This window comes from Poecilia mexicana, unplaced genomic scaffold, assembly GCF_051168715.1.
Source record: "Poecilia mexicana isolate PSO_F unplaced genomic scaffold, ASM5116871v1 scaffold_21, whole genome shotgun sequence".
Taxonomy (NCBI): domain Eukaryota; kingdom Metazoa; phylum Chordata; class Actinopteri; order Cyprinodontiformes; family Poeciliidae; genus Poecilia; species Poecilia mexicana.
This window is the reverse complement of record NW_028263390.1, coordinates 3,340,037-3,361,823: the sequence shown is the minus strand read 5'-3', so window position 1 is coordinate 3,361,823 and position 21,787 is coordinate 3,340,037. Positions and strand designations below refer to the sequence as shown.

The following is a 21,787-nucleotide window of genomic DNA, read 5'->3' as shown; positions in this document are numbered from 1 at the left end:
CAACGACACAGAACTGTTGGATGGGAGATGGTTGTGGGGACAGGATGGTGTGAGATTCTTCCTGTGTGATTTAAAACAGCAGATTTTCAAAGTATTAGCAAACTAATTTGAAGTCCAGGTCCTTCATCCAGAGGTCTGCTGATCCTTCCGAGATGAAGTGATCCAACCTGTCAGAGCTCTGTGTTTGATTAGTCTGGTCTTAGAGATGTGATTAAGACAGACACCTTAACCGGATAAGAGAATGGTTTTCTCTTATCTGAATTCTTCTGCTGGAATCAAAAGTAATAAAGCTTTCAAAGATACATGAAGGAAGGGATTTTGTTAATACTGAAAACTCTTTCTGATTTTATACCTTGCATATTCTAACTGAGCACCAAACAATGCATTTGATTGGATTCACAGAGCAAATATTTTGTTCGTCTTGTAAACACAACCGTGTTTGTCCTTTAAAAAAAAAAAAAAAAAGACTGCTTGGCCAAAATAATCATCAACTGGGATTAGGTAAGCAGACAGGCAGGAGCCTCCCTATGGAAACTGATTTCATAAACTTTAGCTGTCAGCAATGTGTTTAGCCCTTATGCATACTGAGGCAGTGAGCAGCCTTTGAAATCCTTTTTAAATCATCATCACTTATGAAAGAGTGTATGCAGAACTACCTCATTTATGGAGAACAATGCAAGGATTAATTGAATGAATTTAAAATAATGCATGAGACCTCATGGATTATTTTGAGAAGTGCTTAGAGCTTGGATTAGTTGGCGTTTCTAAATGAATCTACATGTGTTGGGACTATAGAGATCCAGTACCGAAATGAAATCCGACGTTTAGCATCGATCCGGTACAGAAGAATAGCGCTGACATTTGTTTTTTTAAACTCACATAAATGTACTGGATCTGACTACTCTGCACCAGTACAGCTCACCTAAATACAGCAACAGCTTCACCAGTTTGGTCAAACATGTAAAAGCAACTTTAATTTATTCAGTCAGTGCAAGAAGAAGAATAACAGCCAATGGAAAATAAATAAGAAAGAAACAGAAACTGACAGAAACAACAAGTTGACTACCTTTGGTCAGACATGTAAAAAATAAACTGCAACAAACCTTCTTTCAAATGGTTCAGAAAGCGCTATTAGGAACTCTAAATATGGTGTAAAAAATAATAATAATACTTGACACCACTCAGAGCACAAAGTGTAGAATTATACTGAATAGATCTGCCCTTCTGGACAGCTCTGTGTGTGTGGGGTAAGGAAAGATAAGATTGACCCTCATATTTTGTTTTTCTGAGGCGCTTTGTGGTGCAGTGAGAAAGACACACAGAAGTAAACAAGCAGAGTGGAAGCCACAAAGGTTTCACTCCTGGGTAAATGCTGCTACCACCTGCTGTGTGAACCAAACATGGGTCTGACCCAACCCTGTCTCTTCCCTGCTGAGAACGATTTCCTGTGTGTAACATAGACTTTGAAAGTCTAAGACCTTGATATAGTTTGCATTGAAAAACCTTCAGAGAGGCTGAAAAAGTGAATGGATGTTCATGTGTAAGTTTCGAAGGGGATCACAGTGTTGTCCAGTTGTGTTAAGTAACAGCTGAATATAAACAGTGTATGATGTGACATATTTGTTCTTGTAGAAAACAGTAATTGTCAGTTGCTAAAATAATATAACACATTAATCATTTGCTGTAAAGTCAGCACAACCCTGGAGTGTTTGGGTTTTTGGTTTTCGTCAGTGTTTGTTGCCATATTTAGTTCAGTCTTGTGTAGTTATTGTTCAAAAGGTCTCAACATTTTGTTTCTGGATGTTTTTGTCGTAATACAGGTCTTAAATTTAATTCATATTGGTCTTAGAAAGTCCTAAGTTTGAGTTGGTGAAACCCTGCATGAATAACTTGACAGTTTCTGAGCTCAAAAACACTTTAATGACAATCCGACTAATTATTGGAGAAAAGAAGAGACTGTTCATTTAACGCTCAACAAATAATCTTATATATACAAACTGAGCCTTATATTAAACTGCAGTACTTATGTTCATGTAAGCTTTCAAACATTGTCATTGCTTCTAACGTAAATATTTTATTTAATAAATTAAACAAGAAATAATATATTGGATTTATTAACAGGATTAGTTACTTATTGGTATATAGCGGTCCTACTTTGGAAAAGATAAAAATGTCCCCCCAAAATACTTCAGCCTTGACTTCAGATTTATTAAGGCTGTTAGATAACACAAAAATAGAGAAAGATAGACGACAAAATCCAGCCAATAAAGATGATTCAATAGATAAATCAGACTGGTTATCTCAGCTCCTTGACTTGAGTGAAGACTTCCAGCTGCTGCGTTCTCACTCTCCGCTCTTTGCCTCTTTAACTCAACCATCACACCAGCAAAGAGTGAATCCAGAATCACCACTTTGTATTTTCATTCCCTCATCTCTGCCTTTAGTGATATCGCTTTAAATATTTGTTTCTATTTGTTACCGGTAACACCAGTTTTTACTGCATCAAACTTGTAGATATTTGATCAGCGTCTTCTGCTGCATTTCTGCACCAAGCCGTTAGGCCCCCCCTCTTGTCCCAGTCGATCCCCTGGTTTAAAGCCCAGGTGTGGCCAGGCATTAACTCATACTGACACAGACGTTTCCCCGGAGCAGACTAATTGATTCCACTGAGGGAAGGCTCTCTGTGTCCACAACTGTTGTCAACTTTGCATGGGTTTAAAATTAATATCTCTACTGTTGAATGACCTTTAAAACTTAAGAGGCAATATTTTATATATGTATATAAAAATATAATTAGGAAGACAGAGATTAGTTATTAAGGTTGGCCGTTGTTTACGATTGTGCAGGTAATTACTCCTGGGATTAATATTTTTTTAATCAGTGGCGCATTTGCAAAAACAGTTAATGTTTTTATGTTGCAAATGTGACTGGCAAATCCAGATAATTTGGAAAGTTAATTGTGTAAACAAAGACATGTACTTGGTTGCACTAACAAACAGCTAGAACAGAAATAGAAATATGTAGTCATAAAAATACAGGGTGTCTGGGCATCCTTAAATATTAACTTAATCTATGCAAGATTAAGACCTTAAAAAGTTTTACATTACTTTTAAAGAAATTAAGTTTGTTATCACAATAACGCCATAAAATATCGTGATAAAATTCTAAGTCCTTATACTTGGATCTCTTGAGTGACATCCACTGCCAATACCAGTCTATTCACACTTACTGTGTGTCACAAGCACAGATTCAGGAGTGTAAATATAATGAACCTAATTAACACTGCGATGACCTTTTAGTTTTTTCTCTTTGGCAAAAGCCTTAAAATACACCTCACTCACTTCAGAGGTGTCTGAGTTTCAGTTTTTAATCACCCTGAACTTTAACTACCCTTTCCCTGAGTTGCACAAGAGTTATGTGGTTGGTGAGCTCTGCTCACTTTCATATGTATGACTAAAAAAAAAGAAAAGAAAAAAAAAAGCTGTTGTTCCAGTGTAAACTTTTCTTCTGCCATTTTAAAAAGTGAGAAATTGCACACTGTTTTCTCCTGGTGTCACTTTGACACTTCAGACTAAACTGTGTGAGTCATTCACCCTGAGGGTTTGGGCTTTAATCGTCAGGATGAAATTGACAAGCTGGCATAAACTTTTCTGACACATGGAGAATTTATCTCTACATCTGTTAGTGCCTATGGAGGACAGAAACTGACAGAAATATTTAAACGGCCCAATAAATAAATCAAAACATTTAAAATGCAACAGTTAATTTTAAAAACTCTAAATTTTACCTTCTCTTAAAATTTTATTGACATTTATATTTATTTTGCCAGTTTTGTTCCAACAAATTACACATTTAAGCATGTCATATGAATGTTACTGTTTTAAAATTAATGTTAAAATTATGTTTTTCCATTTACTTATTGATGCATTTTTGTCTCCTAATTTTTGTTTTTCCTCACAATTTATTTTGTTAATATGTGTTCTTTTTACATTTTTCTGTCTCCTATTTTTTACTTCACCTGTAATGATTTTTACTTCATTTTGCAGATAAAGAGGGTCTGAGTTTTAAGGCATCAGCTTTTGTCTCTTGGTTGCTTAGAATTACGTTACCTAGCGTAAAGCATTCTGGTAAATCCAACCAAACCAAAGGCTAGCGGGAGAAATGGTTTGTGTCTTAAAGTCTTGAAAATCTGATGTCATTCCATTCTTGTTTGCATTCATGAAGGAGGAAGTTGTGCTCAGTGTCTTCTTCAGAGGTTTTTGTGTCATTTCTTTCAGTAATCTTTGTGCAGCGCCACCACAGGCCAGGGGCAGAATAGTTCATAGAAATTTTAGTCTCCAATCGAACTGAGTCTGCTGGACTACCAGGTATGAAAACAGCCTTGTTTTTGTTAACATCGTCCTCAGACCTTAATATGTTCAGGTAAAGCTGAGTCATTCTGCTATAGTCTTCTGCATTCGGAAGTCTGTACGTGTTTGCACTTTCGGTGTTAATATGGAGTGAATATAAAGGTTATTTACATGTTTATTGTTTTTCTCAATAGTTTTCTTGCTGTTAGTTGAACCTCCACAACATTCAGTCATTTCTGCTCATCACTTTATCCGTTTCATGCCTCACAAATTGTAAATCCATTTGGCCCTGCGCCAGTTTCTTCCATACAATTTCAAACAAATCTATCAATTTTATTTTTTTCTTTCTTGTTCTTTCCTGAAAATGTCTAACTTTAACCAAAATTCAAAATGCTGTGTAAATACTGTATTGCTTTTGTGAGCATATTCAGGTATTGGAACAGACCTGTTGTTTTTTTTTTTTGGTTTTTGTCATATTGGAAATCACAGAGTGACGAGTCATAACAATAAAGCCATATAAATGACATGTTAATAAATAATGCTGTCCGATCCTTTCATTTTGATGATGCAGACACTGATTGATGAACTGTCCATTTTGAGAGAGTGAGACTATTGCAGGTCATCAATGATATTATTGATGGCACAATGATGCAGGTTCATCCTCTCAAAGACTGATAAACTATAATTTTGTACTGAAGGCGTAAGACTGTAACTCAAAATTTTTTCAAAAATCCGAAATAAAACATGAATAAAACTGAAATAAAAACCACTTGCAACTTAAAAAATCAGCTCATTTTAATCCATCATGCGATTAATTGATTTATTGCTTTTGGCGACAGGCTTATCAAACTGAGGAAAACTGTAAATAGAATTTCCATTCACCGACACTTTGACGTAAATAAGAAACTCTAAACCTTTTGGCAAACATCAACTGTGTGGGAATGTTCACAGCATTGGCTGGTCTGATGTTGAGACGTCAGAGGGCTGGAGGAATTTGACCGATGAGCAGTACTTCACTGTACTGTGATCACATTAGACACGTGGAAATAAATGAACTGAAAGAAGAATGCTTGATTCATCTTGTGATCTCTCGGTTTAGTCTTGGATACACACAGTTTAATAGAGCAGATTGTAATCCTGCCCTGGGGTCTGATCAGCACTTTACCTCTCCATAGACACTTAGTGTTTCCTTTGCAAGTAAACAAACTGCTTGTCTACAAATTGGTTAAAAACAGACTAATTTAAATTTCTTCCTTTGTACATGTGTGGTGATTAAAGTGCTGTTGGGTTCTGGTTGGACATGGAGGAGATGTTGTAGGAGGATGACGGCACGGCATGTTGTTTTTCTATTTTATTTTATTTTTTAAAAGATTTATTATGTGAAAAGTTCCCAGAAAATGTTCACCTTTTGAAACTCATTATTTTCCAAGTTTTGTCTAAAAAAATCTGAAATTAATCTCAAACTTTTTTCTAACAAATTTTCAGCTTTTGGAGCTCAAAACTGTCCTTGCCTTTTCTACAAAATTTCTCAGGCTGATCTCAAAATTTCTATGTTTTTTGCAGAGATTTACTCCTCCCTTTTCTTTTATCTACAAAGGCCCTAATACGCTGTTGTAGTTTTGACCTATTTTGGCTTTCAAACTATTGTTTTAAATTATTCTAATTTATTTTTATGTATTGGTCATACTTTCTTGCTTTTCACTGTTATCAGGTGTAGATGTTTTGGATTGTTACTGTTACTTTTTTTCAATAATTTGTTACCTTTAATGTTGTGGTTTAGCACATCTCCAGTGTGTCTTCATTACAGACAGTAGAGACGGTGTCCCCTTTGTGGCCGTTTGCAGGTCCACAGACGATCAAGCCAATTCAGCTCAAAAATACTTTATTAATCCCAAAGGGAAATTAAATAGTCATGCGAGGTCCTTGTGTTTCTCTCTCTCTGTGTGTTTGTGTGTAGGTGTGCATGTGTGTGTGTGTGTGTGTGTTTGCAGTCATACATGTGTGTACCTGTGAATGTTTGTGAATGCTGTAGCGAAGCAGAGATCAAGGGGTAGGGGGTGAATTACACAAGCATGATTGACAGCAATAAGACCCTCCTGGCTCTGATTGGTTGATTTTGAAGCAGTGTTTGTCTGCAGATGGAAGGAGAACCACAGGGAGGAGGCAGAGAAGCTGGATTTCTTTCACAGGTTATCTGTCTCATACACTGTCAGGACATCGGGACAGTTTTAACAAGTATATAAAAATCATATTGTTACCAAAGTTAAAAACTGCAGTCTCCAAATACTTGAACATTTTTTTTGCAACATAACAAAGAAAAGATGTCAGGTATCCCCTCCTAGGCCTGGAGAGCCATAGAGCCATAGGTTGACCAGTACTTTTTTTTTTTTTTTTTTGTTAGACCCAGTAAACAAACAAAAATTGGACTTTATTTACCCTAATTTCCTGTCTAATAAAGATTGTCCTGCCCAGACAAATCTTATTAATGCCATCCTGGGTGAACCATGTGATCCACCCCAACCGCCTTTCAACTGCATAATTTTTTTCTTCCTCCATAGACATCTTTACAAAATCGTCTTTTCTATCAAATTTGTATGTATTTTAGACAGAAGCCAATGACGTTCAGAAATAGCCGAATAAAGCCAGAATGTTGCAGCATCTTTACTCCAATGTCTGCCATTTTTCCTGTCTGCCATATAAATTCAAAATGTCTAAAACCGGTGTTTGTCCTAAGCTGCTGCAGTCGTCTTAGACTGGTGAAGACGGATTTAGCGAATGATGCAATCTTCTTCACAGCGACCTCCTCTGACCCCTGTGTTTTCACCAGGAAGGAAGCGCTCATTCCACCTGCATCCTCTGATTTCACGTCCCGTATGTTCGGAACATCAAACTCTTTTGGTGTGAATGGCTCATATATTAGACATGTAGCTGGCTAAGTGGAAATGTTCCAGCGTTTCAGGTTAACGACATTGTTGGAGTACAAAATGCAATGATAAGTTTTCAGGACTACAACAGAGGAAACTTTGTATATGAAAGAATAATAAGATGTGAAAGTCTGAAGAGTTTGGGGGAATGTCTGAGCAGCTCTTTTTTATGGCTGCTGTTATTGACATACTTTGGCTCAGATTTGATCATATAACAATGGAGCCGTGACATTCCGGGTTCTGGCAGAGATTTGACATACATGGTGAAGACCAAATTAGAAGCTGTATCCTTCCAAAGTATTGACTCTCGTAATTTTTTCCCCCCACATTTTCAAATAACAAAGTGCAAAACTAAATGATACTTAACCGTGAAGTTGACGGAAGAAGATTATTACCAAAATCTGAAAGGTTGTCTTCTCACCAGCTGTGTTTAGTCCACTTTAATCGAACTCTAGTTTGTTTGCCTAGAGAATCTGCTTCGTTTGGGGAGGAGTGGATGAACTGATACGGACCAAATAAGTGAACTCTGCCAGAAACCTTGGTCTCAGTTGGGTTGAAGTGAACTACGGTTGCGGTTCAGATGAACATGTGAATGCCAAGCAGGCTGTTAGAAGATATTTATAACTTTTAATAAGTATAAAAAGTTATAAGATCTTGTATAAGATCTTTCTTATACAAGATTACTTCCACCAGTTGCCAATTAAGAGCAGCTGCTAAGTAGCTTAATTCATCTTTACCTTGTTGTTTTTCAACTTAAAAGAGCAACCATGTTAATTGATCAGAGACATACACCATATGGATAAACATACAAAACTTATTGCACTGATTTAGACATTAAAAACCTGTAATACTTATTTGTTTAATTTGTATTTTTGCTTCTGTGGAAGAAAAATTGAAAACACCCATCTTGCAGTCATACAATCCAGTCCCTGCATAGAAGTAGAGCAACACCGATCTGATATTAATATCTGCATTGGCACCGATATTGATAAATTCTACATCTGGTATCGGTGTGCCCGAACCATAAGAGCAGATCTATTTAGTGATGATTTGTAATGTAAGGCTTTATTTATTTTACAATATATTTAGAATTTCTAATTGCACTGTATGAACCTTTTGAAAGAAGGTTTGTTCCAGTTTACTTTTACATATTTGTTTCTTTAATTTTTCTTTTACATTGGCTGTTCTGCTAATCACGCTGACTGAACAAATTCAAATTGTGCTGTTTTTACATGTTTGTGAAGCTTTTGGTGCTTCAGAGTATGCTGTACTGTCCAGATAATAATAATAATAATAATAATAATAGTAATAATAATAGTAATAATAATAATAATAAAAGCTTTTTAAGACAATTCAGCTGTTTTTCTGTATCGGATCAGAATCAGCCGATACTAAACTTCAGATATTGGTATCGGCATCGGAAGTGAAAAAAGTTAATCAGTGTATCCCTGTATAGAACACCAGTTTTGCAGTCATTTCCTGTTTTGCTACTTATTGACACTTGTGGCATCAGAGTTTTTAATGCTGTTTGTTTTTTATTTAGATAAAAAAAGTTACTCATGCATTGATCTATGCAGCAGAGCCAGAACAGGAAGTGTTGCTTTTCTGCAATGCTTACCTGAAACCTTGTGTCTTTGTGAGGCGTTTTCTATTTGAGGAAGCTCTTCTATTGTTTCAACCTTCTTCCTTTCACTTCACAGGACATTCTCCACTGATAGCAGTGATGGAGAACACAACATGGCCGTACGCCGCATATGTCCCCCATTACCTCCTGCGTGGTGACCCCTTTGCTTCGAGGCTCTCCAGAGAGGCGGACATCATTGCGGCTTTTTACATCTGCATCATAGGTGAGTTTCCATATCAGCCAACATCCACCTCTGCACTACTTTCACATTTCTTGTCATTCCACACATTGCACAAAACTCTTTAATGTTTGGGGTTTATTTTGGTGAATGTGATTTCTTCAGTTCTTGGAAAATTCCACCCAAACTTAGTGCAACATGTCACACCCTCACTGCAAGATAGAATATTACAGTTAAGAGTATAAAATCTTAGCAAAACGGTACATAATTTCATATAATTAAAAGGACAGCTGTAGTTAAACTCCAGTTGGATTAGTTTGTTTTGTGAAATGTAAGGAAATAAGTGCACACACACATGCATCTAATAATTGTGAATATTGCCTAAAATGCAGTATTTCTTGACAGTCATTTCAGAAAGTGAAACGACCATATAAAGAAATTCATGACACAGAGTAAAACATTTTTACTCTGTGTAATAATGTTTTAAGCTATTATTTTTTGAAATTTTAATGACTCTGGCATATAGGTAAAGATGGATGTTTTGAGCACAAACATCAGGTCAGTTCATTTCTCTGCACTGTGACCTGGTTGCATCTCCTTCTGTATGAATTACTGCATCAATGTGCCGTGGCATGGAGGAGCTCAGCTTGTAGGTGTAATGGAAGCCCAGGCTGCTTTGATAGCTGCCTTTGCTCATCTTCATTGTTGGTTCTGGTGTCGCTCATCTTCCTCTTGGCAAAAGCCAAAAGATTTCCTATAGGTTAAAGGTCAGCAGAGTTTCCAGGCCTATAAAGAACAGGAACATCATGGTCATTGAATCAGCTTATCCATCTGAACTCTGGTTTGGTTTTGTTGTTTTCTTGCCCTCCCTCTCAGGCCACCTCCACATCCCAGGCCTGTTGTTTTTTTGTTTTCCTTGTTGTCCTCCTTTTGAGGCCCCCTGTTCCCACCTGGTTTGGGTTTGGTTTTGTTCCTCCTGCCTAGACTCTTTGGGGAATGTGTGGATGTGGGGGACTTTCATGATCTGTAGGTGGTTGGACTTTAGTTTCTTGTGTATTCTTGTATATCGATCTTCCTTTGATTAGTGTTCCTTTCTATCTACTGTTAATGTTAGCTTCCGTTTTTTTTTTACCTTTCATTCAAGGTTTTCTTATGTCTCGGCTTTGTTTATCTTCTTCCCCTCCAGGAACCACGAGTTTCTGTTTTTAAGTGGATTTGGTGCTTTTCTGTAATACAGGATATAGTAGTGTCTCAAGGATCAGATGCAATGTTCTAAGAGTAGAAATCATTTCCTGTCTCTTTTGGGAGAAATATAATGTTAGATTCTATTATCAGTCAGCAAGAAAGATATACAGTGTGCAGTCTATTCGTCTAATCCAACAAAGGGAATATTAATCCCACTGCAATACAGTGCTCTGAAAAAACTATACAGGTGAAGAAGTAGACTTCTGTAACAAAGTGTTCAAAATAAAGAGGATATTTCAGTTCATAATCATATTTATTGAAACTAAAACATACCACACTAGAGCCATGTCAAAATAATGTTGAGCACAGTGCTGGAGGGCTTTTGGTTGGGCTTGTTTTGCACCAGGACCAATGAATCAACCCTGACACACTTTCCTTAGGACATCTAAAGAGTGGAGTAACCTTTTAAGCCAGCTTCCTTCGGTCTTCTGGCTGGACCTGGAATGTCGTCCCTCTGCACTGGACACATAAAAATGAAAGGTCTGTGAAGGAGCCTTTTTTGTTTTTAACTACACAAGTGATTTATTTTTTTCAATGTCTGATTTAACAGTGTTTTATTTTTTAATGCCAAATCTCTTTTTAATATCTTTCTAAACTGTTACCATTTTGGCTCCATACTCATCCTTTGCCTTTGAAGAACTGCAGTCAGAGGTCTGCAAACACTTTTAATTAGTAGCATTTTAAAATAGCCAGGTTAAATTGGATTTTTTAGGTCTGATCTAACCTGTGCTTTGGCTTTATGACCAGGGAAAAAGGTCCAAAAAGTAAAAAAAAAACGTAAAAAGTCCAAATGGATCATTTTTTGTCAGCAGAGCAGTGAGTCTCAGTTTTTGGTCATAAAAATTGAAAAATGTCAGATGCTCAAACATCGACTCTAAAAACTTTCCTTCATCTTCAAAGGTTCCAAGTCTTCATCGTGTACAGCAAGTTGAAGGAATGTTCATGCATGGATTGGTTCTTCATAACCGGTTCAACTCCAGGTGGATTAGGCAGAAAATTGGAACACAATGAGTATTTTTTTTAAGTATTGTTGGGCTCTAGTGTCGTTTATTTGAAAGTGCTCACACAGGAAAGTAGGTAATGAGAGAGAGGGAAGACATGCAGCAAAGGTCACCAGGCTTCTTCAAAAGGCTTCTTTATGTTGGTTGTGCTTGACCCCTGTGACACCACAACACCGTGTGTAGTTGTATTTTAGCCTGAATAAATAACAAACCCCATAAATACTAATTCATGCAAAGAGTCTACATGTGACTAATTTATTCTCGGTATATACAGTACTTGCAGTATTGACTAAAGAAGGGTGTTAAAGCTTTAGTCTTAAGGGTATTTTATAAAAGTAAGGTTTTTCACATGCAGGTGTTCTATCTAATCTAATAGTTCTCTCTGAATCAATGACAGAACAAGAATAACTCAGCTGCTGCACACGCTGAAGTCTTTTAGCTAATGGAATGAAAGACATTCTGCTGATTTGCCTTCATCTGCCCTGGAATGTGAGTGTGTTGGCTTTGATTTATCAGGTGTGTTTTCATGTCCATCAGTTTAATCAACCATGTTAGTTAACTTTTTAGACATTAACATTCCTCAGATCAGCGCAAAAAAAGAAAAAAAAAAGAAAGGAAAGGAAAATCCTTCATAGAAGCAGATGAACTTGTTGCACATGTTGTGACTTTATGGGCTCATGTGAAGAGCTAATATCTGACTGGAACTAACACGTTCTTTTGAAACACATATGCAATAAATAAGCAGTGTAGGGCTCCATGTTAACTCTGGAGGAGCTGCAGGGGTCCACGGCTCATGTGGGGGAAAAAAAAACAAACATTTGTTGAGACCACACTAGAGTTGAGCGTGAGGGTGATAATGCATGTAGGATGACTTTGACTTCACAATCAAACAGAGATTTTGTAAAATACCTAAAGTTGGTGTTTGGGATAGTCTCCAAATTAAAAATACAAAAACAACATCAATATATACTTCCTGTTTGCAGATCTGAAGGTTTGAGGATTTGGAAGTTCCTCTCTCTCTCCTCATATCCTGTCCGCATTCCATTGCTTATTATCTGAGTATAGGAGTGAGGTCTGCAGGGTGGCTGATAGAGAAGGGATTCAGCTTGGTGCTGCTCTGTTGTCTAACCACAAAAAGCACATTACTAAATCTTAATTAGCGAGTTGTGAAAGGGAACGGCTTTTGAAGAAGATAGCTTTGTTTCAGTGGGATGAAGACGTCAGCCATGCAAATAACTACACAATAAAATGACCAGCAGGCTCCACTGGCCAGTGTTTGTGAAGGAGGAAAACTAGGATAAATGGAATATTTTCTGATAACATCTGCTAGACGTCTCTCAAGACCCAGAGGCCGTTAACAGTATCGCAGCACGTGCTCAGCAGCAAGAGAAAACCCTGCTATTATACACTGTTCAGTCTGATAGAAACATTAAATACTGGAGAAGGTTAAAACTGACACCAGGAGAGCAAGTTCACCAAAAAACATCCATTCATTGGACATCTTGGTAATCTGTGGGTTTTGCAAGTATCACAGTTTGGTTGAGGTGGATGGTGCAAGAAAACAAAATTATATATATATATTTTCTGTATGAAAGCTGCCTTATGTAAATTTCATAAAAAATATATGTTCTTTACATATTTGTTAAAATTATCATTACGTCATGACAGTATAAGACAGATAATTTATGACAAAATCTAACTTTACTGTCTTCTCCCATTGCTCCCAGTACTAACTGCAGAAATTCACCACTCAGAAACAACCAATCAGAGCCAGGAGGAGGGTCTTAGTGCTGTCAATCACTCTTGTGCTTCTCCCCTCCTTACTTTCTGCTAAACTACAGGTGGTTTACCACAACATAGCTTGCCACAATTGCTAAGGCTAGTTAGCATGGCCTTCGATGACAGTTTAAAACGATTTGCCTGTAACGGTAAGTTGTTTCTCCGTCATTTGTACATTTAGCAGTGTGCATGAGGCTGACTGACCGGACTCCTTCTGGCTCTGATTGGTTGTTTTTCAGTGGAAGTGGTACATCTTTGCAGACTGCACTGGGAGGAGGTTTTCACAGATTATCCTTCTCATACCATCCTGCCACTACATAGTGACAGTTTTAATAAATATGGAGAAAATATATTTTTTATAAAAGTTGCATACTGCAGCTAGAAAAGGTTTAAATGACAATAGCAATACAGTCTCAAATGTATGGCTACATTTATGTGTTACTGTTCCAACACAAACCTAAAGAACTGAAGAAGTCATAAAACAATAATTACAACGCCAAACTCAGAAAACACCTAAGGATCAGTAAAAGAATACTGAGTGATAACAATAATGGAAATTTGCTCTTTCTCTCTCTGGTCAAACTTTTCAGGTTAGACAAGCTGATGAGTTGCTATGACGTCCTACTATGAGACACACAAAGAGGAAGTAAAGAGTTACCCAGGCTCTCCTGTGAAGATCAAACCTCAACAAACTTGGGTCCTTAGAAAATGAGCAACAAAGTAAAGGTGGTTAGACAGGTTGTCCTTTTAGCAGGGATTGTTTCACCTGCAGGACCACAGAGTCTGAACCCTAGAAACCAGGAGCAGTGTTGTCACAGTCAGAGGAAACTTCTATAGCAAGTTAATCTACAGTACAGACTGTGATCTTCTTCTCCCACGGAGATCACAAGGGTGATACTCAGGCTGGGAAAAATCTAATTTGTGTATATTTGATTGGAGAAACCAAATATTTGTGTTGCTTTGGGAAAAAAAAACATAATAAAAGTTGTATTTCATGGGATTCAAAATTTTATACATCAAAATCAAAAACTAAATGAACCAAAGGGCTTTGTAAATTTTTTTTTATTTTTTAAAGTCTATTAAAAATATTTTTATGACAGACTTTTTAACAGTTTATGTTTCGCATGGCCACAAGAGAACCACTAAATAAAGTTACCCAACAGTGTTAGTGCTGGAGCGTTAATAGTTTATTCACCAGTTTCTGATAACAAAATAATCTTTTGTATCTTTTACTGGTTGGACTCTCCAGATTAAAAGAGTGTAACACAGTGTCTCACTTTTGCTTGATGGCCGTCAGGAGGATCACATGATTCACCCAGAGCAGTGAGCGCCAACCGCAGGAGGAAAACCTTCAATACTGAAAGATATTAAGAGATGACCAAAGTTTTAATGTATCATATTTCTTTTATTTAATGTAACTATTAGTGAATGTTTATGAGTCTGATATCTAAACGCACTTCTGGAAGAAATTTTTTTTGCGAATATTGTGGGTAGAATGTTTTTATTTACTTTGGTTTTAATTTCTTATTTTGGTAACACTTTATTTGAAGGGGTGTGCATAAGACTGACATGACACTGTCATAAACATGACATAACACCTGTCATGAACATGAACGAGTCCTTATGAATGTTTATGACTGTTGTCATGAAGTGTCATTTGGTAAATAATAAAACTTTTAATGCAAAGTTGCCTTAAAAGTTGCATTAAAAGTTCATTAAAAGTTCCAACTTTGCATGATTTTGTAAATAATGACAATTTAATGTAACATTGGCAATTTTAATGGACTTTCACTGAGAGCAAAGTCCTTCTTCATGAAACGAGTGGTGTCAGATTTTAGCAGTTGCAGGATTTCACTTTTGTCTTTGGCAGAAGGCCACGAGTCATTGCTTGTTTTGGTTACCTTTACCCAGAAAGTTATATTCTCCAGTCTGCTTGGTGGTCATTCAAACAGAAATAGAGTTCACTTCAGCCAAACCAAGGCCAACGTTTTTAGGTGGGATAGAGTTGCTGTTTAGGTCCACATCGGAGTTTGCTTGTACCAAATGAACCAGACTTTCTAGATGAAGGAACTAGTGTTTGACTGAAGTGGACCAAACAGGGCTGGTGTGAAGGCGTCCAAATGAAGCAGGTTCAGCTGCTGTACATCCAACAAAAGCAAATAAAAGGCAAAACTGATTTCACAGTCAGTTGCTGTCAGAACATTTAGACAATTTGCTTGTCACTGTGAGGAGTTAACGGTCTGAAGGTCTACAATTTTTTATTAACTTGTACTTCCTTCTTAATCATGAGTCAGGCTAGAAAGGCAAAAAAAAAAAAAAGTCTTACAGCAAGAGTTTAAATGACATCTGCTTAGTTGTATCAAATGGGAACATTAGTAAAGTAAAGTTTTCAGATTTTTTGTGCAATTTCTGTCCTCCAAGGTCCTGACATACACAAAGAACCAAAGGTTCATGAGTCAGAGCAAAGATAAACGGAAGCAATGTCATTTTGTATTTACTGTGTGAAAATAACTCGTCAAGCTGCATTTGAAAATAAAAGCTAAATAGATATCCAGTGCTGCAGTATAAAGGAAAGAGAAGGGAAGGTCATGACTGCCTCAGTGGAATAAAGGGCTGGAAGATTACAACTCTTGTGTGCATGCATGTGCGCTTGTGCGTACACAGGCATGTGTGTGTATTCATCAGAGTGGACATTAACAACCAGGGTCACAGAGATACTTGGTATTCATATTCCTGGCTGATTTACTGCTTCTGGTTTTTCTTATTTTTGCTAATTCATCTTTGTAAAATAACTCAACATCTGACAGATTGGGCAGAGCACATCTGTGAACATCAGTTTTCAATTCTTGGCAAAGACTTATTAGAACTTAGATTTGGACTTTGACTAGGCCATTCTGACACTTGAATAGGCTTTTGATCTAAACGCAGTCGTAATTATCTTTCTAGCTCTCCTCTTCTCTTTGTCCTGACCGGCTTTCTTTGGCCCTGATGCAGAGCCTCATCCCCACTGCATGATACTTCCACCACTGTGTTTCACCATTGGAGTGGCATGTTCTTTGAAGTGTTGAGAGTTGAATTTTGAAAAGTTACATTTCACAATTGCATGGTTTAATTGCAAGCCACACATTTCAGATTTTTGTTTGTGAAAACATTTTAAAACCTCATTCATATGCCATTTTGTCCTGGTTTGCCACATAAGAAACCCAATAAAACACACTGAAGTTGGTGGTTGGGGGTATGTGTGTCCCAGTAATCATTCTGATGATTCATATTTTTGGAAGCGTTATGACTTTGTGATCTAGTCGATTTTATTTATGTTACGCTTGTGTGTGTTTTTTTTATTCCCCTTTAAATATTGTTTTGGGCCCTCCAGTTCCAGTGTAAAGTGTTCTTTACCTCATTTAACTAATACAGCAGGATATAGAGCAAGACATGGAATACATTTTATTTATCCTTATTATTCATCCAAATCGGCCAACCTAATTAGGAGGACCAGGCGGAGGGGTTAGACAGTTCATCCCGTCTCAGAGTGTTTGTCTGTTTTTTTTTTACGAATAACTTTCACATTGACCCACAGCCCAGCTTTGGCAGAGAGCCTCCATTCGCTATTATGTTCCTTCCTCGTGTATCATATGAGTACATGGAAATGGGGGAGGTGCACAGTCCACTCATTGTGGCAGTTATTAAATTAATTTCACCGCGAGTTCCCCTATATAGTCACAGCGATGAATGTGGTTTATTCAGTTAAAGGAATGTTTGTGCAGATCAAACTGGCTGAATGGGAAGCATCTGATGGGAAACAGGTTGGAGTTGGAGGCTAAACTGCTCAGTCTGTGGGGGAGATGCTGCAGGTTTAACTGTTTATTTTTGGACTGCATTAAAGCCACACGTCCACTTAATCTGCATGTGTATGCTGGTGATGGTTAATGCGTTAAATTTTTCCAATAATATGGAGGTGACTGAGGCAGTTGGGTCTTTAGTCTAAAAGTGGGCCGATTCCGGCTTCATCCTGCCAGAGGTCGGTTTGCCTCTGGGCACGGCAGATTGCCCCAAGTTTCCAAGTTGAGGTTATGGTGTAAAGCAGCGTTCTTCAAGTGGGGGCCATAAAAGTTCAAAGTTGAAGGGAAAATGAGAAGAAAATGAAAAAAAACAAACAAAACAGAATCCATTAAATTTTTACATAAAATCTTTTTATTTATTTATTTATTTTTAATGGAATCTGATCTGTGTTCTGAAATGTTTAGTTAAAATAACTTATTGGAATGTTATTTGCCGATGCTATTCAAATTGCACTACAATTAACTATGACAGGATAAAACATAAAAAAACACAAAATATATGAAGAGCCTTTAGGGCTAATTATGTTGTTCTTACTCTCATCATTTAGATGAACACTAAAAGACACAATAAAAACCTCATAATACTAAAGACCACAATTCACTTTTCAGTTGGTGCTTAATTATATTTTTAGAATATATTCCTTTCATGTAACATAAAATGTCCAGATCAGAGCCATGCTATCCCCCAGACATCGGCTCAGTGCAGCTTTGCAGCTCCTTCGTTTGGTTTTATGGCTCTCTGGTGTGCTGTCAGGTCCCACTGGACTCATTAACATCCTGGTATTTTCAGGCAACAGCAGCTAGGAAGACTTTGATAACTCTTTGTTCATCACCTGCCAACCACCGAAGCACAAATAGCCTCCATAACTAATTAGCATTAGGCTAATTAATGTCTTTGAGATGCATACATGGGTATAAAACATTACAAGGTACAAAAAAAGAAATTTTACACATCATACCTCCATAATATTCCTCATGTACTTTGTATAAAATTAATTATATATATAAAGTTTTCTTTTAAGTGTAACACACTGCAAGATAAACATAAGGGGCAGCATTATATTGTGTGTTGTGTTTTCTCATCATTTCTTGTATTTAATATGTGAAACGTCAGCACGACTACGAGCCACCTGCCAGCTGAGGTTTGAACATGGCTGTGGTTTATCTCCTACTACTTCTCCAAAACTCCACCGTCCTTCTAACTTGGTGTAATCTACAATCACTTTGCCGATGGAATCTTAGATGAAAAACTAACAAGAGGTTTGATGGCCTGTTAATAGGTAACCAAGTTATCCATGGTGGTGAAAGTTTTATTTTTTCACATTCTAGCTCCAATTAGGATTATTCTGGTCCTGCAGCTAAACGCTGACAGGAAGTGACTTTTCTTTAAAGATCTGAACACAAAGAAGTAGCCTGGTAAAAACAAGTTGTTCCTTACTTTGCTTCGTGCAAAGGGTCTGGAGTTTCAACTATTGAGAAATGATTGCTTGCTGCTAACGTTTGGCTCTGCAAGCTGAAGTAAGCTGCGCGATATGAAGCTTATCGTGCTACATCTTTGCTAGCAATAAAGTATTTTGGAGGCGTGGCCAACATGGTCTAAATGGCTTTGTTCTCTTCCTCCACTGTTGTCGCCAAACTACAACCACAGGCAAACTATATTTCTAAAACAGCGCAGAAAAAAATCTATGCATCATTCGGAACTCCTTCTGTTCACTGATTGGTCAGGATGAAAGCAAAGGGAAAATCTTTAGACAGAGGACTGAAGGGAGATGACAATAGAGTGGAATTGAGCGGAGGGCAATTGCCAGGCTACGATACAAGGCTTGAAGAAAAAAGATTCCCATACAGTAAAACTTTATTTCTCTCTTGACAGGAATCATGTCTGCAACAGGAAATGGCTTTGTCATTTATATGACCATCAAACGCAAGACCAAGCTGAAGCCTCCTGAACTCATGATCGTTAACCTTGCCATTTTTGATTTTGGCATATCAGGTAATGAGAAACATCTGATACATGTGTCTGGTTCTTGCTAACACTTACAGCTGATGAATGGATGGTTTTTGAAAGATTATTGCATGTTTTGACATCCACTAAATCTTATACAGGTGATATAAAATGTATACACAGCTTTTTTAAACTGCCTTATCAAAGCCAGGGCTTCTATCTTTTGGTATGACCTTCAACTGACCTTCATGCTGTTAAGCCCTCAATTTTTTTAAAGGAGAGTGGGCCAAATTTTTCCAACTGCAATGTAAAAGTGTTGGTCACTGAAAACAACTGATGGCAGCCATTGGCTCCCAGGGTGGCAGAACCTGTTATTAGGTTTAGGCGGTAATTGCCTTTTGAAATGGGCCCAAGTTGGTTTAGCAAAAAAGAAGAAACCTGTAAGGGAGGAATATATTTTTACCAATTCCAGAAAGCATGCTTATGTTGCCAAAACATCCAATGACACACATTGCATCTCTCGGCTTTCATACTGTGCAGCTGATGAGCTGAGTGGAGGCAGCTATGCACAATCATTTGCTGCACACATTAAACAGAGTGGAACCATAGGAGCTCTGGAAAGATGACATTTTCAGTCACAGGTAGAAAAGCCAAGCTTACGGCATAAAGCAAGAAGGAAAATCAGTCTGGACACCCAACAATAGCCTGTGGGCTTAATATGAATCTTAGCAAAACTGAAATATTCAAGTAAAAAATGAACTTACAATAAAAAGTTTAATTTCCTTTGTGGTAAGGAACATGAAGGATAGATACAAATTTACACTCACTTAAAATGACATCAAACAAGCATGACTAAGACCAAAGAGCTTTCTGGAACCTTCAGAACGAAGATTGTTGCAGATTATGAGTCTGTTAGGGGATATTGAGACAGATCAAAGTAATTTGAAAATCAGCTTTTCCATAACCATAACCATACAGAAAGCAGTCTACAAATAAAGCAACCATCAAGGTGCTGAGGTCTAGCCATCCAAGCAATTTCACCTTGAGAGGAGGCTGCAAGATGCTGAATGAAGTCTCCAAAAACACTAAAATCTTATCTGCTGACCTTCAGAAGGCTGTAGCTCATGGGTAGGCAATCCAAGTCTTCGAAGACCAGTGACCTGGATCTCTTTGATGTCTCCCTGGTCTAACACACTTCAATTAAATACCCAAGTCACCTCCTAAGTGCAATCAAGTTCTCCAGAGTCCTGCTAATGACCTCATTATTTGACTCAGGTGTGATGAAGAAGAGACACACCTAAAAGTTACAGGACACTGGCCTTTGAGACCTGGAGTTGCCCGCCCGTGTTCTAGCTACTGTTGATGTTGAAGAACCTGCCTGGATAATCTGGAAGACGCAGTAAAGAGGAACCATGGCACTACGAAGGCCCCAACATACTTGGGTGTACTCCACTACACAGAGGACCACGCGTAATTGAGACAGACTCACTGTGGACTCAAAGCAGACGTCCACTGGACACATTCATGCAAATGTAAATGTTTACCAACACTTACACATACTTGGTGTCCCACAGTAAACTGCCCAGCAGGAAGCGGCGTTCACATCAAACTAACCCCAACCATCTGCACAGAGAGTGCGCGGAGTCTGGGTGGCTCACAGAATATGGAGAACACAGGAGTCTTCAGTCTCTTTGGTTCATTTGTTATATTCTTTGGTCAAATGAGTCCACAATTGAATTATTTGACCTCAAGAACAGAGAAGATGTTGGCATAAACCAAATACAGCATTCCAGGGAAAGAACCTCAAACTATCTGTGAAGCAAATGACTTTGAGTGCTGCTGCAGTTCATCATAGAATCCACCACAAATTTTACCATGAATGCCTGAAACCCACAAATATTTGTGACCTCCACTTATTATAACCATATAACCATATAATAAAGCAGGATGGGAAATACCAAGAAATTTATCAAAGACAGTCAGAGATTGAAGAAAGGGAAAGTTCAGATTTTTATCTTCATGAGATGCAGTGGGGTGACTTGATCATTCTCTTATTGATGAATTAATAACTATAAGACATCAATGTAAGAACATTTCCTTTGAAAGAACATAATGTTTAATGGGCTATGATAATTTTGTATGACTGTTTCTTACATCTCTAATTAAGGTCAACCTCTTTGTTGTAGATAAAGGGATTAAACACTTTGTTACTTTACAAAGTCCTGCTGACTTCATGCGTTTCAAATCCTCCCATGAGCCAGAGAGTCTGTGGAGAGCCCTGGCCCGGCCCGCCTGCTCTGTGAAGTTCACAACATCATCCAGTACTGGTTCACTTCCTGTCACAAGCCCCGCTGAAAAGTCCTGGATCTGAAGGAAGTTCCGATCCAGCTTCCACTGACAGATGTTTAGGGAGCAGAGAGTAGGGTGCACTGGGATACCACTATGCCTTTGATTTTCTGCTGATTCCTCCATCAAATGACCAGCTGACATGTTGTTTACTTTAATCAAAACTTGTGCAAAGTAAGAGAACACAATGAGCCGTCTCTGTTCGCTTATCAGAAACGGTATTGACTGACTTATAGTCAGGTGTGACTTGCATATATTATTTTCCTCTTCATGATGCACGTTTTGACAGACACATTAAATTTTAATTCATACCAACGGACATCAGACAAGGAGTCTGCACCATCTGCAGCAGCGAGGAAAGATAAACCCAGACCAGAAGTGAGACGGCCAGAGCAGGAGGAACGAGTCCACAGCTTGAAGAACATGAGGCTGGGAAAATGCAACTTATATATACATATATATATTTTCCTCTTCATGACAAATATTTTGATTGATGGGATTCAGAGTTAGGAAAACATAATAATACTATAACATCCACATCATCGTGGTATGAGAAA

The 21,787-nt window shown here is 37.7% G+C and overlaps 1 protein-coding gene across 1 annotated transcript in view; it reads left to right on the top strand.

Annotated features, from left to right (window-relative positions):
* opn5 (opsin 5) overlaps window positions 1–21,787 on the top strand; it is a 43,100-nt gene that overhangs the window by 2,704 nt on the left and 18,609 nt on the right. Inside the window, exons 2-3 of the mRNA XM_088001984.1 lie at window positions 8,974–9,120; window positions 18,813–18,932. Coding sequence (XP_087858110.1) covers window positions 8,997–9,120; window positions 18,813–18,932 — 244 coding nt within the window. The 5' untranslated portion in view covers window positions 8,974–8,996. The remainder of the gene's footprint in view (window positions 1–8,973; window positions 9,121–18,812; window positions 18,933–21,787) is intronic.